The sequence below is a fragment of the Ictalurus punctatus genome, chromosome 6 (assembly GCF_001660625.3).
Source record: "Ictalurus punctatus breed USDA103 chromosome 6, Coco_2.0, whole genome shotgun sequence".
In the NCBI taxonomy this organism is placed as follows: domain Eukaryota; kingdom Metazoa; phylum Chordata; class Actinopteri; order Siluriformes; family Ictaluridae; genus Ictalurus; species Ictalurus punctatus.
Genome location: NC_030421.2, coordinates 15,114,277 through 15,126,160, shown reverse-complemented (window position 1 = coordinate 15,126,160; position 11,884 = coordinate 15,114,277). Strand labels below are relative to the sequence as shown.

The window sequence follows — 11,884 nt, the reverse complement described above, 5'->3', positions numbered from 1 at the left end:
GCAAGCACATCGAGAATGCACATGCTCTTTTCCCTGGCTTTTTAGTCTATCAGTTCTGTATGATTAAATAGTATAATCACGATTTTTAAGATGGTAAATCACAAGCAGGAAAAAAATCAATATTGCACAAGCATACCACAAAGTATAAATGTAACTGTTCATTTCAGCATGCATGAGGAATGTTCCAGCATGCATGAGAATCATCAAGGAGGCAAAAAAAAAAAAAAAAAAAAAACCCAGGAAGATAGGTTTTACTTTCGATTTCACAGAAATACCCCTCCCCTGCACACAAACTCGCAGCAGCAAAAGTGAAAGAGAAAAAGGAGCTAAGCTGCACACACAGAACAGCAGACAGAGAAAGACACACCGACCTCAAATCTCAACATAACCGTCACACAAGGTAAGTGCTCTTTGTTTAGAAAGAATGTGTAATATGCAAAACATACTTTTTTTTAAAACGTAATTTCTCTCTGTCTCGCTCATGTGCACACAAACACACACACACACACACACACACACACACACACACACACACACACACACATCTACTAAATATCCTAAAATATACAAACACAGACCCACTGATCGCATTGTTGCTATTCTTTTTGAGAGAACTAAATTCTCATTCATAACTGACATTTATTACAGTAGCTGCATGGTGCTAAGTGCTATATGGTGCTATGCTGTCCATCACATTCACGTTTGTTATTTTTGCTGTGTGACCTTCTTTATTCTACTTCTTCTATACAGTTACAGTATCTAACACTAACAATGTAAATGCTAAGAGTTTCTAATATATATTCAATATCAATATATCAATATTTCCCTTTTTCTTCAATATAGAGTCAAACATGGGATCCTCTCCATCCAAACCTGGTAAGTAAAACAAACTGACGTACTGAAGCATTTAATTAAACAAAGTCAAATGTTAAATTTAGGGTCTGTATTACAGTAATATTAAATATAACAATAGTGTAGTGGGCAGTGCTTCTGTGTCTATATCAGGGGTGTCCAGTCTTATCTGAAAAGGGCCGGTGTGGGTGCAGGTTTTTATTCTAACTAAGCAGAAGCCACACTTGAGTCTATTGAAAGCCAAGATCAACTGAATAAACAGTTCTGCATATGTTATAAATGGCACACCTATTGGGAGCCTGGGTACTGCGCATGGCATTTCCCCCAGTTATTGCACACTTTCTACATTTCAAATCTATTAGATGGTTTCATTGTACTAGCATATGTTTACTGTAAATTTACACAGTTTAAAAATATATGAAAGAAAAAAATCTGAAAAGATGACATTAAGCATCCTTTTTTTGAGGACTGGGAATATACATGACCTGAAATAAAAACACACCCAATCAGTGTGTTTCCATAATAGTTTTTTTAAATTATATTTTCTTATCTGTCCAATAGAATTCCGCACAGTTCTGGCTGATAAACAAGTTATAGATGGATATGATGTTATTCTTTCCTGTGAGGCAAACACAGAATATGTAACGGCAACTTGGGAAAAGGATGGCCAGAAATTGGCTTGTGTGGAGGGCAAGCACACTGTGAAAAAAATTGGTACAAAATGCATCTTGGAAATTGGAAAAGCTCAGGAGAGTGATGAAGGGAAATACACCATAACCCTGAGCAACAGTTCAGGTTCTGACTCATGCTCTGCCCTCGTCAGAGTCCGTAAGTAACATCGTAATTTATTACTATAAAATAATATAAATTAACCAGAGAAATGCTTATAATAACAACTATTCCAAAAGACACAAAGAAACACTGGCTATTTAAAGGGTGCTCTTAATCCTACAGATTAAAAAATATGTATTACACAAAAATAGGGCACAGAAAGCAGGTAGCACATCACAGTAGAATTTCTATACATACAGTCATGGGAAAAGGAAAGTACACCCTCGTTCAATGTTTTTATTTATCAGGGTCTAAATAACAATTGTGTGGTCCTCACCAACTTCTATAAACAATTAACCTCAGGTGACTACAAAAAACACGACGGACTTCTATAGGTAGTCATTTTTCCCCAAAGAGTAAACCAACATTCAGTAACCCGGGGGAAAAATAAATACATCCTATAATTCATTAACATGTAGAACCACCTTTAGCAACAATAACTTGAAGTAAATATTTTCTATAGGTATTCATTAATCTCTCAGATATTTAAGAAGGAAATTTGGCCCACTCTTTACAACATTGCTTCAGTTTATTGATGTTTGAGGGCATTCGTTTATGTACAGCTGTGTTAAACTCCAGCCACAGCATCTCAAAAGTGTTGAGGTCCGGATTTTGACTCGGTAATTCCAGCAGCTTCATTTTTGTCTTAAGCCATTCAGATGTCATTTTGCTGGTGTGCTTGACATCATTGTCCTGTTGCCTAACCCAATGTCAGACCATATTAAGCTGCTGGACAGATTCACATTTCTCTTAAGAATATTCTGCTATAACATGGAGTCCATCAGTCAGTACATTTACATGGACAACAATAATCCGATATTAACCCGATTAAGACGATACTCTGATTAAGAAACTAGCATGTAAACAGCGATTATTGATGACCTTAATCCAGCTAAAATCGTACTCAAAGTAAACACAAATTGAATTAAGACGAGTGGAGTATTCCTGTTTTAGTCACATTATTGAAGTGTATTACAGACATGTACACACCTTAATCACATTATTAGCATCATGTGGGAGTTTTCGCCCCATTTTGCGCAGGACACATACACACAAGGCAGCGCTCAACCGTTTGACGGCAAACAAGAGAGCAAGGCTGTGTCCGAAACCGCATTCTTACCTGCTATATTGAAGGCGAATACATGTATTCCGGCTACTATACAGTAGGTAAGTATGTGGTTTCAAACGCAGCCCATGGCTTCAAGCAGTCACCTATTTGCACATATAGCATGACAATTAACTGCACTTGAAGATTCCGTAAAAAGTAAAAATGAAACACCCAAAACTGTATATGGTACCATAACGAATATGAACTGTATGTTGACACGTGGAAACGGGAACATCAAAGGAACATTCTAAAAGAAACTCATGTAAAAACCTTAATCACAGTATTGTCTTATTCAGAATAAGGTCAATAATTAGATTACTGCTGTCCATGTAAACGTAGTCATTGTCTCAATGACTGAAAGTTGGTATGAGGTGTTTGTTGTGATACGGTGGGTTTGGTTTACACCAGGGGCATGAAGAGATCAGAAGGGGGTTGCAAATATTTTCAAGAAAAAAACAAACAGACAGGACATCATTTGGGTACTCTGTGTATTTTATTACTTTTCAAATAGAATGTGCATAAATGAAAAACTCAGCGTTATCTCTCCCTCTGCGTTTTCTTTTTGCTGGGAGAGGCAGAGCTTAGCCTGCCTTTTATCTAGCTGTCAGTGCAGACCACTGTTGCCAACTTACAATTTTCAGACCCCTTTAGCTACTTTTTTTGAGAAAAAAAAAGCGCCTAGCGACCAATCTAGTGACATTTTGGACAAACCTTAGCGACTTTCCAAATGTCGCCAGTACTGTCCTGCAAGCGCGAGGTCTTGCTTTCCCGCTGCACTCGCGTCTGCTCTGTTCAGTGAGTGGCTTAGAGCCGGAGATTTAGGTCATGGCTAAGGAGACGCGCCCTTCGTCCCAATTTACATCATTTGTATGCGAATGTTTTGAGAATGCAAGATGAATGGACTGTTTTACATGTAAAATAGTACACGTTATTACAGCCTAAGTTCTCTTGTTCAAAGTAGTCACAAATCACAAATTATGAAAAGTAATTAAAAAAGTACAAAATCACAACCAAAAAAATCTATCTTTCTATGCATCCATCCATCCAAAAATCTATCTATCTATCTATCTATCTATCTATCTATCTATCTATCTATCTATCCATCCATCCGTCCATCAAAAACAGATTAGAATAGATAATCATTATACCTTGTCTCCTCCAATATGTGTGTGTGTGTGGGGGGGGGGGGGGATTGCGTGCCACATGATAGGGAAGGCTGGGGGGGGGGTCTTTAATTGCAAACGGTTGAGAACCTCTGGTTTACACCAAACAGAGTTATGCTGGAAGGGTGTACTTGTTTTTCCAATCTGGTTTCTGAATGTTGATTTAAGTTTTGGGGAATAAATAACTACATATTGAAATCTGGGTTTTTTTGTCACCTGAGGTTGTGTTTGTTTATAGAAGTTGTTGAGGACTACACAATTGTTATTTAGGTGCTGATTAACAAAAACATAGAATTGAAGGAGGTTGTACCTTCTTTTTCCCAATATTTTAACTGCAAGTGGGCACCTCCTTGGAAAAATGGGAGTATACTATTAGAATAATAGTATACCTACTAATACAGTACCTACTGCTATAATATTAATTATATTAATACCATGTTAATCGATATGTATTTTCTACAGAAATAAATGAATGGAGGACAGTGCAATGGAGGTAAGGTTTTGATATAATGCAAGGTATCTGAATTGCTAGTTACAGTATTGCTGCAATAGTTATAATGAATATATAAAAAGTATAAATATAAGCTGCCGGAATCACATTTTTTTCTTTCCTTAGACAAGCCGGAATGTTTAATGCTCTCAAGACATTTAATATTTGTAATGAAGTTGAAGAGCTCCGCTTTCTCCTGTATGGACCAGTTGGAGCAGGAAAGTCCAGTGCCATAAACACCATCAGAACCATTTTTGAAGGACGTCAGTTTGTCAACTGTCTGGCTGCTGCAGGATCTACTAAGAGTCACACTCTATGCGTGAGTTCATATTATGCAGTCTTATGTGTGTCACCTTGTATGCATGACTACTAGCTTGGTAAACTTTGATAAACACATCTGTTTCTTTACTACTTTCAGTATGAAAGATTCAGATTTGCAAATGAAGAAGGATCGTTTCCTTTTGCCTTCAATGATATAATGGGTGCAGAAGCAAAAGATGGGGTCCTCACTCAAGATATCATCAGCGCTTTAAATGGCCATATGAAAGAGGGTTACATGGTAAGGTAACATTTAAGCTTGAGTGTAGCTATTATCAATCCAAATCACACCATATGTAAATCATAAAGAATCAAATATCAATATAAAAGCCTACCAGTGTAATCAATATATCTGGAAACCAATTTTATATGACCACACAAATACTTTATTGAACTGTTTCTCTCTTTTCTTCAGTTTAACTGTAACAATCCACTGACTACAAACAACCATTATTACAATCAAAATCCCAGCCTGAGTGATCAGATGCACTGCCTGGTGTATGTCATACCAGCCGACATGATTTCAATGATGGACGACGATTTTATCAAAAAATTGAAGAGTGTCAGAGAAACAGCAAGCAGAATGGGTGAGTCAGTTCATCAGCTCATTAATGTTTAAAGTTTATCCTTGCCAGGCACAGTTACATTTATATTTTTAGCAGGTGCTCTCAGGGTAACTTGCTACTTTTGTGGCCAAATCGGCCTTCTAGTGGAAACACAAGACCTAAATTATTGTTTACTAATTTGAAATTTAGCCATAAAAGTTCTTTCCTATTACTTTATTTTTGTCATCCTACTAAAAAATGAACAGGCTACTTCAAATCAACTTTTCTAAATGCAAGGAAATACAAAGTGACTAAATTTGAATTTTATTATTAACAGAATAAACGTCTGTTCCTGTGAGATTCTTTTTGTCTGTCTTGTCTTTCCACCATATACCTTACCAATTTGGAAATATGCAAAGTGATTTTTTTAAGAGAATGAGATGATTTGATTGATTGGGTATGTCTGCAACATGCTCATTACATAATCATTAACTTAATGATAAATGTTAACATTTTAACCATCCTCTTTTTACAATTACAAAAATACCATCAGATTATTGCCCGCATTGATGGTCATGAAAATAGCAAGAAATGATACAATATGCCACATGCACAGGACTCAACACACTATATCTAATTTCTGCTTTATTTTCATGCTTGGTTTTTGATCTGTAATCTAGCACCATAACATTTTAACAGAATCTCAAGTAAGCACTTGAAGAGAAATGAGTTGCTCTATTGGAGTGTTCTTTTAAACCATGAGTTATCTGTGTTATAGTCCTAGGCCCTGTACAGGTGGAAAGGTTGCTTACTTTAGTGAGACAATGTTGTGTAAGTATTGTTCTATATGATGGAGTCAGGAGTTTTAAAATGTCTAAATTAGTGACCAGATTAAAATGAAATTAAGCAGATCATATGAGGTTCAACATTTTAAAGAATGTTTGGAGGACTTTATCATCAGTGACACATCATTCAATCACTGTACCTGGATTATAACTCAGTTATTCATCTTAACCATGCTATTAATGTAACTACAAAGAATTATTCAGCAACTACAATAAAACTAATAGAAAATGCATGCAATTAGGACAGTGTAGGTCTGGACCTGACTATGGAACAAGGGGAGGAGTAAGGCAAAGAAGAATTAGCATTGGTTATATATTAATTCCTCTTCTGTAACTGCTTTATTTTGGTCAGGATCACAGTGGACTATCCTGGGAACACTGTCCGTGTATGGATGTGTGGCAGAAATAAAACCCTGGATGGGATGCCAGTCCATTCTCCAGTGGACTGCTGTCCCATCCAGGGTGTATTCCTACCACAAACACTGCACCATGGACACACAATTATACACTCATTCATGCCTAGGGGCAATTTGGTATAGCCAATACACCTGTCAGCATATTTCTTCAAACTGATCAGTGGCTGACAAGTTTACATGCAGCCTAATAATCTATTAATAATCCAACTGATAGCACAATTGGAATTTTAAAAAAGTTCACATATACACTTCATTCAGAAGACTGTAACATGATCGAAGGCCAATCTGAATGAATTTTTTATCTGATTGAATGAGGTGGGTAATCCTTTCAATAATCTATCTAAATAGAAGAACAACATCCATGTAAACCTTCATGTCTGATTATTTGCAGTATTTTTGCAGTCCCATTAAAAATTTTGATTAATGGTTTATTGGGTCACATTGACTTTATTGATTACATTTCACTTGTGCAAGCAAGTGCAGGTTTGGCAGATTTAATATAAACAAAGTTCAAGGGTAAGGCAGAAATCCGTAGTCAAAAAACAGGCAGAGGTCAGGTGATCAGGCAATCAGGCAAAACTAGGCAGGGCAGAGAATTGAAGTCAAAGGAGTAAATAAAGGTCAAAACTCAGAATGGCAAGGATTGGACAATGACAGAGACTAGGCAGCTGAACGTTTACGTCGCAAAGTTTTACTGTTCCCAAAGTCTCTTTTAAACTGTGTTGTGAGTGTGTGTGAGATTGGGTGCAGGTGTGTGTAGTTAGAACTCGGAGAAGGTGAACGTGTGTGTGTGTGTGTGTGTGTGTGTGTGTGTGTGTGTGTGTGTGTGTGTATGTGTGTATGGGAAGTGTCGTCCTCTTTGGCCATGTTTGTAGTTTGTGGTGCCTCCTGGGAAATGTAGTTGCTGGATTGCTGTGATATGACATTTAGTCTCAATGTAAAAATTAGAAACATGAGAGTCAGTGCATTCAAGTTTTTAATAGTGTTATTTGAGTTGCTAACAAGATTTACTTTATTTCCATCTCAGGAAAATGTCTTCCAAGTGTGATTATTACTTGGAAAGTATAAGACATAATAAACCTTAAATCTAAATCTTCTTAGGCCTGCAAAAATCCACCACATTGATAAGATTTACAATGAAATGACTGAGTAACTGAGTTTTTATCTATGTTCTGCCTGCTTATGCTACAGGAATACCTCAAGTGGTTTTCATGACAAGAATAGACCGCGCATGTCCAATGACGAAGGAGAATTTGCAAAATATCTACAAAAGCAAAAAGATCAGAGATAAAGTGAGTAATTTTGCTAGAGAGAGAGTGTATGGGCCTCACTACAGAGATTCCCAACTACAATTCTGAAAAATAACAAATTAATGATGGCATCATTTGTATATTTGTGTGTGTATCTAGATGCGGGAATCCAGTAATGTAGTGGGTGTTCCTGTGAACTGTATCTTCCCTGTCTTGAACTATCACGAGGAGACCCATGTGAACGATAATATAAACTGCCTGATGCTGGATGCCTTAACACAGATTATACACTGGGCTAATGATTATGTGGTCAAAAGGTCCAACAACCAAATTTCACCTCAACAACCAATCCGAGAATAAAGAGATTTCACACAAAAAATGACAAACAATTCTGCATGTCTAACGACTAATTGTATTTAAATTCACCCAATCCTTAATCCAAATCAATCTTTTGATGCAAAATATTTTAAATATATGAAACTTACAGTATATTAGTTTAATGATACAGATTTTGAAAATGAATTTACAGATAAAATGCATGTTTTATAGTCAAAATCCTAGCCTGAACATTGAAACAGTGCATGAAAGGTTTTTTTAAGGGAAAATTTTTAAATGATCATGGAATTGATTCACTGTGCATCAGTGGCACAGATTGAACAATTTAAAATTCTATATAAGAGTGTAATATTGATATGGAGCTGCAAAAGAATTGAAATGGAGCTGCAAAAATATGGCAATAATTAGCACACTTTTCAGATATTTTATGTTTATCTCATTTCAGCTGTAATATACTAATATAACTAATATACCAATATACCTTATACTGATCATGCTTTTCAAAAAACTACTTTTTTCTTTAATGTTCAAAATAAAACTTTTTACAAATTGCTTCTGTTTGACGTCACTTTCTTTTTTTTTAGAAATAAATTTTTAAATGATTATATTTAAATTAAATAATGACACTGGATAAGACATTACAAAATGAGTAGCTTAAAAAATACAGTGGATGAAGCAAGCATTTTCTGCTCCAGGTGTTACAGCCATAACCTTATGCAAGGTTTAAACAAACAAACAAATAAATAAATAAATAAATGAAATAAATAAAAAAAGGTCCAGAAGTTTGCTAGTGTGGTTTGGGGGCGAAAAATATTGATTTCCCTGACCGACATATGTGCATTTAAAGGATAATAATAGCTTTAAAACCATGTCAGTGGGCTGGATCAAATTCATGTACAAATGCCTCTTTGACTGACATCAGCTCTATCACCCCTCATCTCATCCTGGTCTACCCCAGTATTGCTCTGATTGTATGGTCTCTCCGAGACTTACTTTTAGGTCTCAAGCATACAATGTTCAATCTGCTTCAAACTTCACGTTTGATATGAATCCTGCCCTGAGGACATCTACATGCCCTTAAATTCAGTTATATTCATAGCGCCACCTGCTGGCAACATGAACTGACATTTTACACTAACTCAGACATACAATGTTCAATCTGCACCAAACTTCATATGTTTTATACTATTTCTGGCCTGAAGACATCTACATGCCAATATTCAGTTATAGTCATAGTGCCACCTGCTGGCAACAGGAAATGACATGTTTTACATCGTGATACACTCTTAACATATACGTACTAAAAAGTGCTAAAAAAATGGAATGGCATTCCCCTGGCAGAGCAGCCCCAACATGCAGCCGGGTGCGAGGGCCGTTCATTGCTGCTTGCAGCTTTATTTATTTTATTTTTTATATTTTATTAACATATCTTTTTTTTTATATTAAATTATTTTTTTTTTTTTTATAAAAGCACATTTTCTGTCTTTACATTTGATTTGATTTTTTTTTGGTTTGTTTACCAGTTGTTTAGATGGGTTCCCCGAGTACAGTGTTGCCATGTCTACTGATAATATTACGTTTTTTAGGGGATTAAGCAAAACATAAAAACTGGAGTTGACTTTTCTTGTGATATCTGGCAACCATGAGCTTAAATTAAGTAAATTTCCTGTCTATTAGAGTTGGGAGTTGGTGAAGGGAGAGCGGCAGTGTACTGTATGTTTACAGACTGAACAATTGCTACTCTTGATTATGATTGGTCAGGAATTATTTAATAAAGAAGTTTAAATTACACCCCACCTTGTAGAGTTAGCATTATTATTAATTTACTTGCACCCGATGCTGCTGTGTCTACACAAGAAGGTCACAGTTGCAGGTTCAGGTCATTTTGCCTGATCAGTAAAAGATTGTGGTTTGTCAGATCGGCAAGTTGAGAGACACAGATGATGTAAACTGTTACTCTTGTCATCATAATGGATGACACTTTGCAGTATTTGCACACTTCTTTGGTTGACTGAGATGATGAAAAACAGTGCAAAAGTAACTGTGAAAGTAGCGCATTTTGGACTTCCTGTAATTTTTATTCCGATTGTATTATACAACTCCGAACAGGTCACTCGCATCGGTGCGCCTAAATATTTTTTCACAGTCCCACAAAGTACTTTTCAGTCACAAATGCGAGTGAAATGATCACACTGTAGAGCCCTGACTTGCAAAAATGAACATGCTTATGCAAGGATGGGTGTGGTAGCACAATGTGTGAGAAATAAAAACCTGCTGCTCCAACCCACCTTCTAGTGGAAACACAAAGCCTAATTTTTACTGATTTGAATTTAAGCCTTACAAGTTGTTTCCTATTTCCAATAATCCAGATCCGCGTGGTGTAATTGCAGGGGGCCATAGGAAATTTTAAAAAATGTTTTATATATATATATATATATATATATATATATATATATATATATATACACACACACACACACACACACACACACACACACACATATATATATATATATATATATATATATATATATATATATATATGCTTATATATATGTTTAAAATGAACCAATTTGGTTATTCACGTGCATTCACAAATATCACAATCGTTCATTGATAGATTTTATTTTGAATTTATTTACAAATGAAATGATAATATGCAAAAACCTATGAGTGGTAGAGAAGTTCATGGATTTGATGGATTCAATGGTTTGATGGATAAAATGAATGTGTCGCACCAACAAAAAAATGTAAAAAATAAAAACTTGAAATGTTTTGATTAAATTTTAAATGTCCAACGTTAATATTATTAATGTTAAATATTAATAAAATAAAGCAACATATATAGAAATGACTGTTAAATATATAGCCTATAATTGTTGTGGAGTGAGGGGTTCGCAATATGCTAGGGGTCCAGAGCTCACAAAAGGTTGGGAACCACTGGTCTAGTGTATGAATTTTAGAAAGGTAATATCGTCTCAAATGAAACACATTAGTTTTTTACTAACTGGAAGTATATGCTGCTTCCTAATCAATGCCGCATGATGTCATAAGCACGTAATGTGACACCGCTAGCTTTAGCAGATACCCAGAGTTACCGACAATGACTTTCTTCAGTTTACTGTTGATGACAATGTTAACTTTTATTCCCAACTTGACCCCAGTCACCATCGGACACCAGACGGAGGCATAATCATCAAGTGACTGAGGAAGAAAGTGTGCAACCTCCAAGTCCTCTATGGCAGGAGAGCATTTTATATTAAACACCGCGGAGAAGGTAAAACTTTACAAAGCGGCATTTATGGAGCAGGGAAGCACAAAAGTGATGCACGAGCAAAAACTTATGTTTGTATCCAAAATGCTCCACAAAATGTAAGGGGTTGGAGAAACTGCTGCAAGTTGCTTAAAAGGTTTTAGTTTAATTTTAGTTCATTGTCATTATTTGGTGTATTTGCGCTTGCAGTGTAAATTCTGTCATTTATTATAACGGAAGTGATCTATTAGTAATGAGGCCACATTGCTCCTCACTCGCAGTGGGAGCGCAAATAAGATCTGTAATGTCTAATTAAAACACTATGATCAAAAGTAAGACAATATGCCTAAAAGCAGTGAGTAACAGAAACCATAAGTTGCAGTGAAAGTGAGTTTTTATTATTAATTTAGGACTGTAGTTTAATTCCATTGTCACGTTACAAAGATGGATACGGAAGCAAGTGCAGATCTTCTAACA

General features: G+C 35.8%; 1 protein-coding gene across 1 annotated transcript; it reads left to right on the top strand.

Moving 5' to 3' along the window:
• Positions 1–251: 251 nt before the first annotated feature.
• On the top strand, positions 252–8,706 carry LOC108266244 (interferon-induced protein 44). The gene is made up of 9 exons (XM_017469323.3): positions 252–400; positions 844–876; positions 1,414–1,680; positions 4,417–4,447; positions 4,571–4,763; positions 4,863–5,003; positions 5,178–5,349; positions 7,760–7,860; positions 7,978–8,706. Exons 2-9 carry the CDS (start codon positions 852–854, stop codon positions 8,176–8,178), a joined length of 1,131 nt encoding a protein of 376 aa, XP_017324812.1. The 5' UTR covers positions 252–400; positions 844–851; the 3' UTR covers positions 8,179–8,706.
• Positions 8,707–11,884: the final 3,178 nt, after the last annotated feature.

What these genes read in the sequence shown, in the direction of transcription:
- LOC108266244 (XM_017469323.3), top strand. Translation starts at nt 852, where the DNA reads ATGGGATCCTCTCCATCCAAACCTG. An exon ending in TGGAGGACAGTGCAATGGAG is followed by an intron (nt 4,448 to 4,570) that starts GTAAGGTTTTGA and finishes TTCTTTCCTTAG; the next exon opens with ACAAGCCGGAATGTTTAATG. An exon ending in AGAAACAGCAAGCAGAATGG is followed by an intron (nt 5,350 to 7,759) that starts GTGAGTCAGTTC and finishes CTTATGCTACAG; the next exon opens with GAATACCTCAAGTGGTTTTC.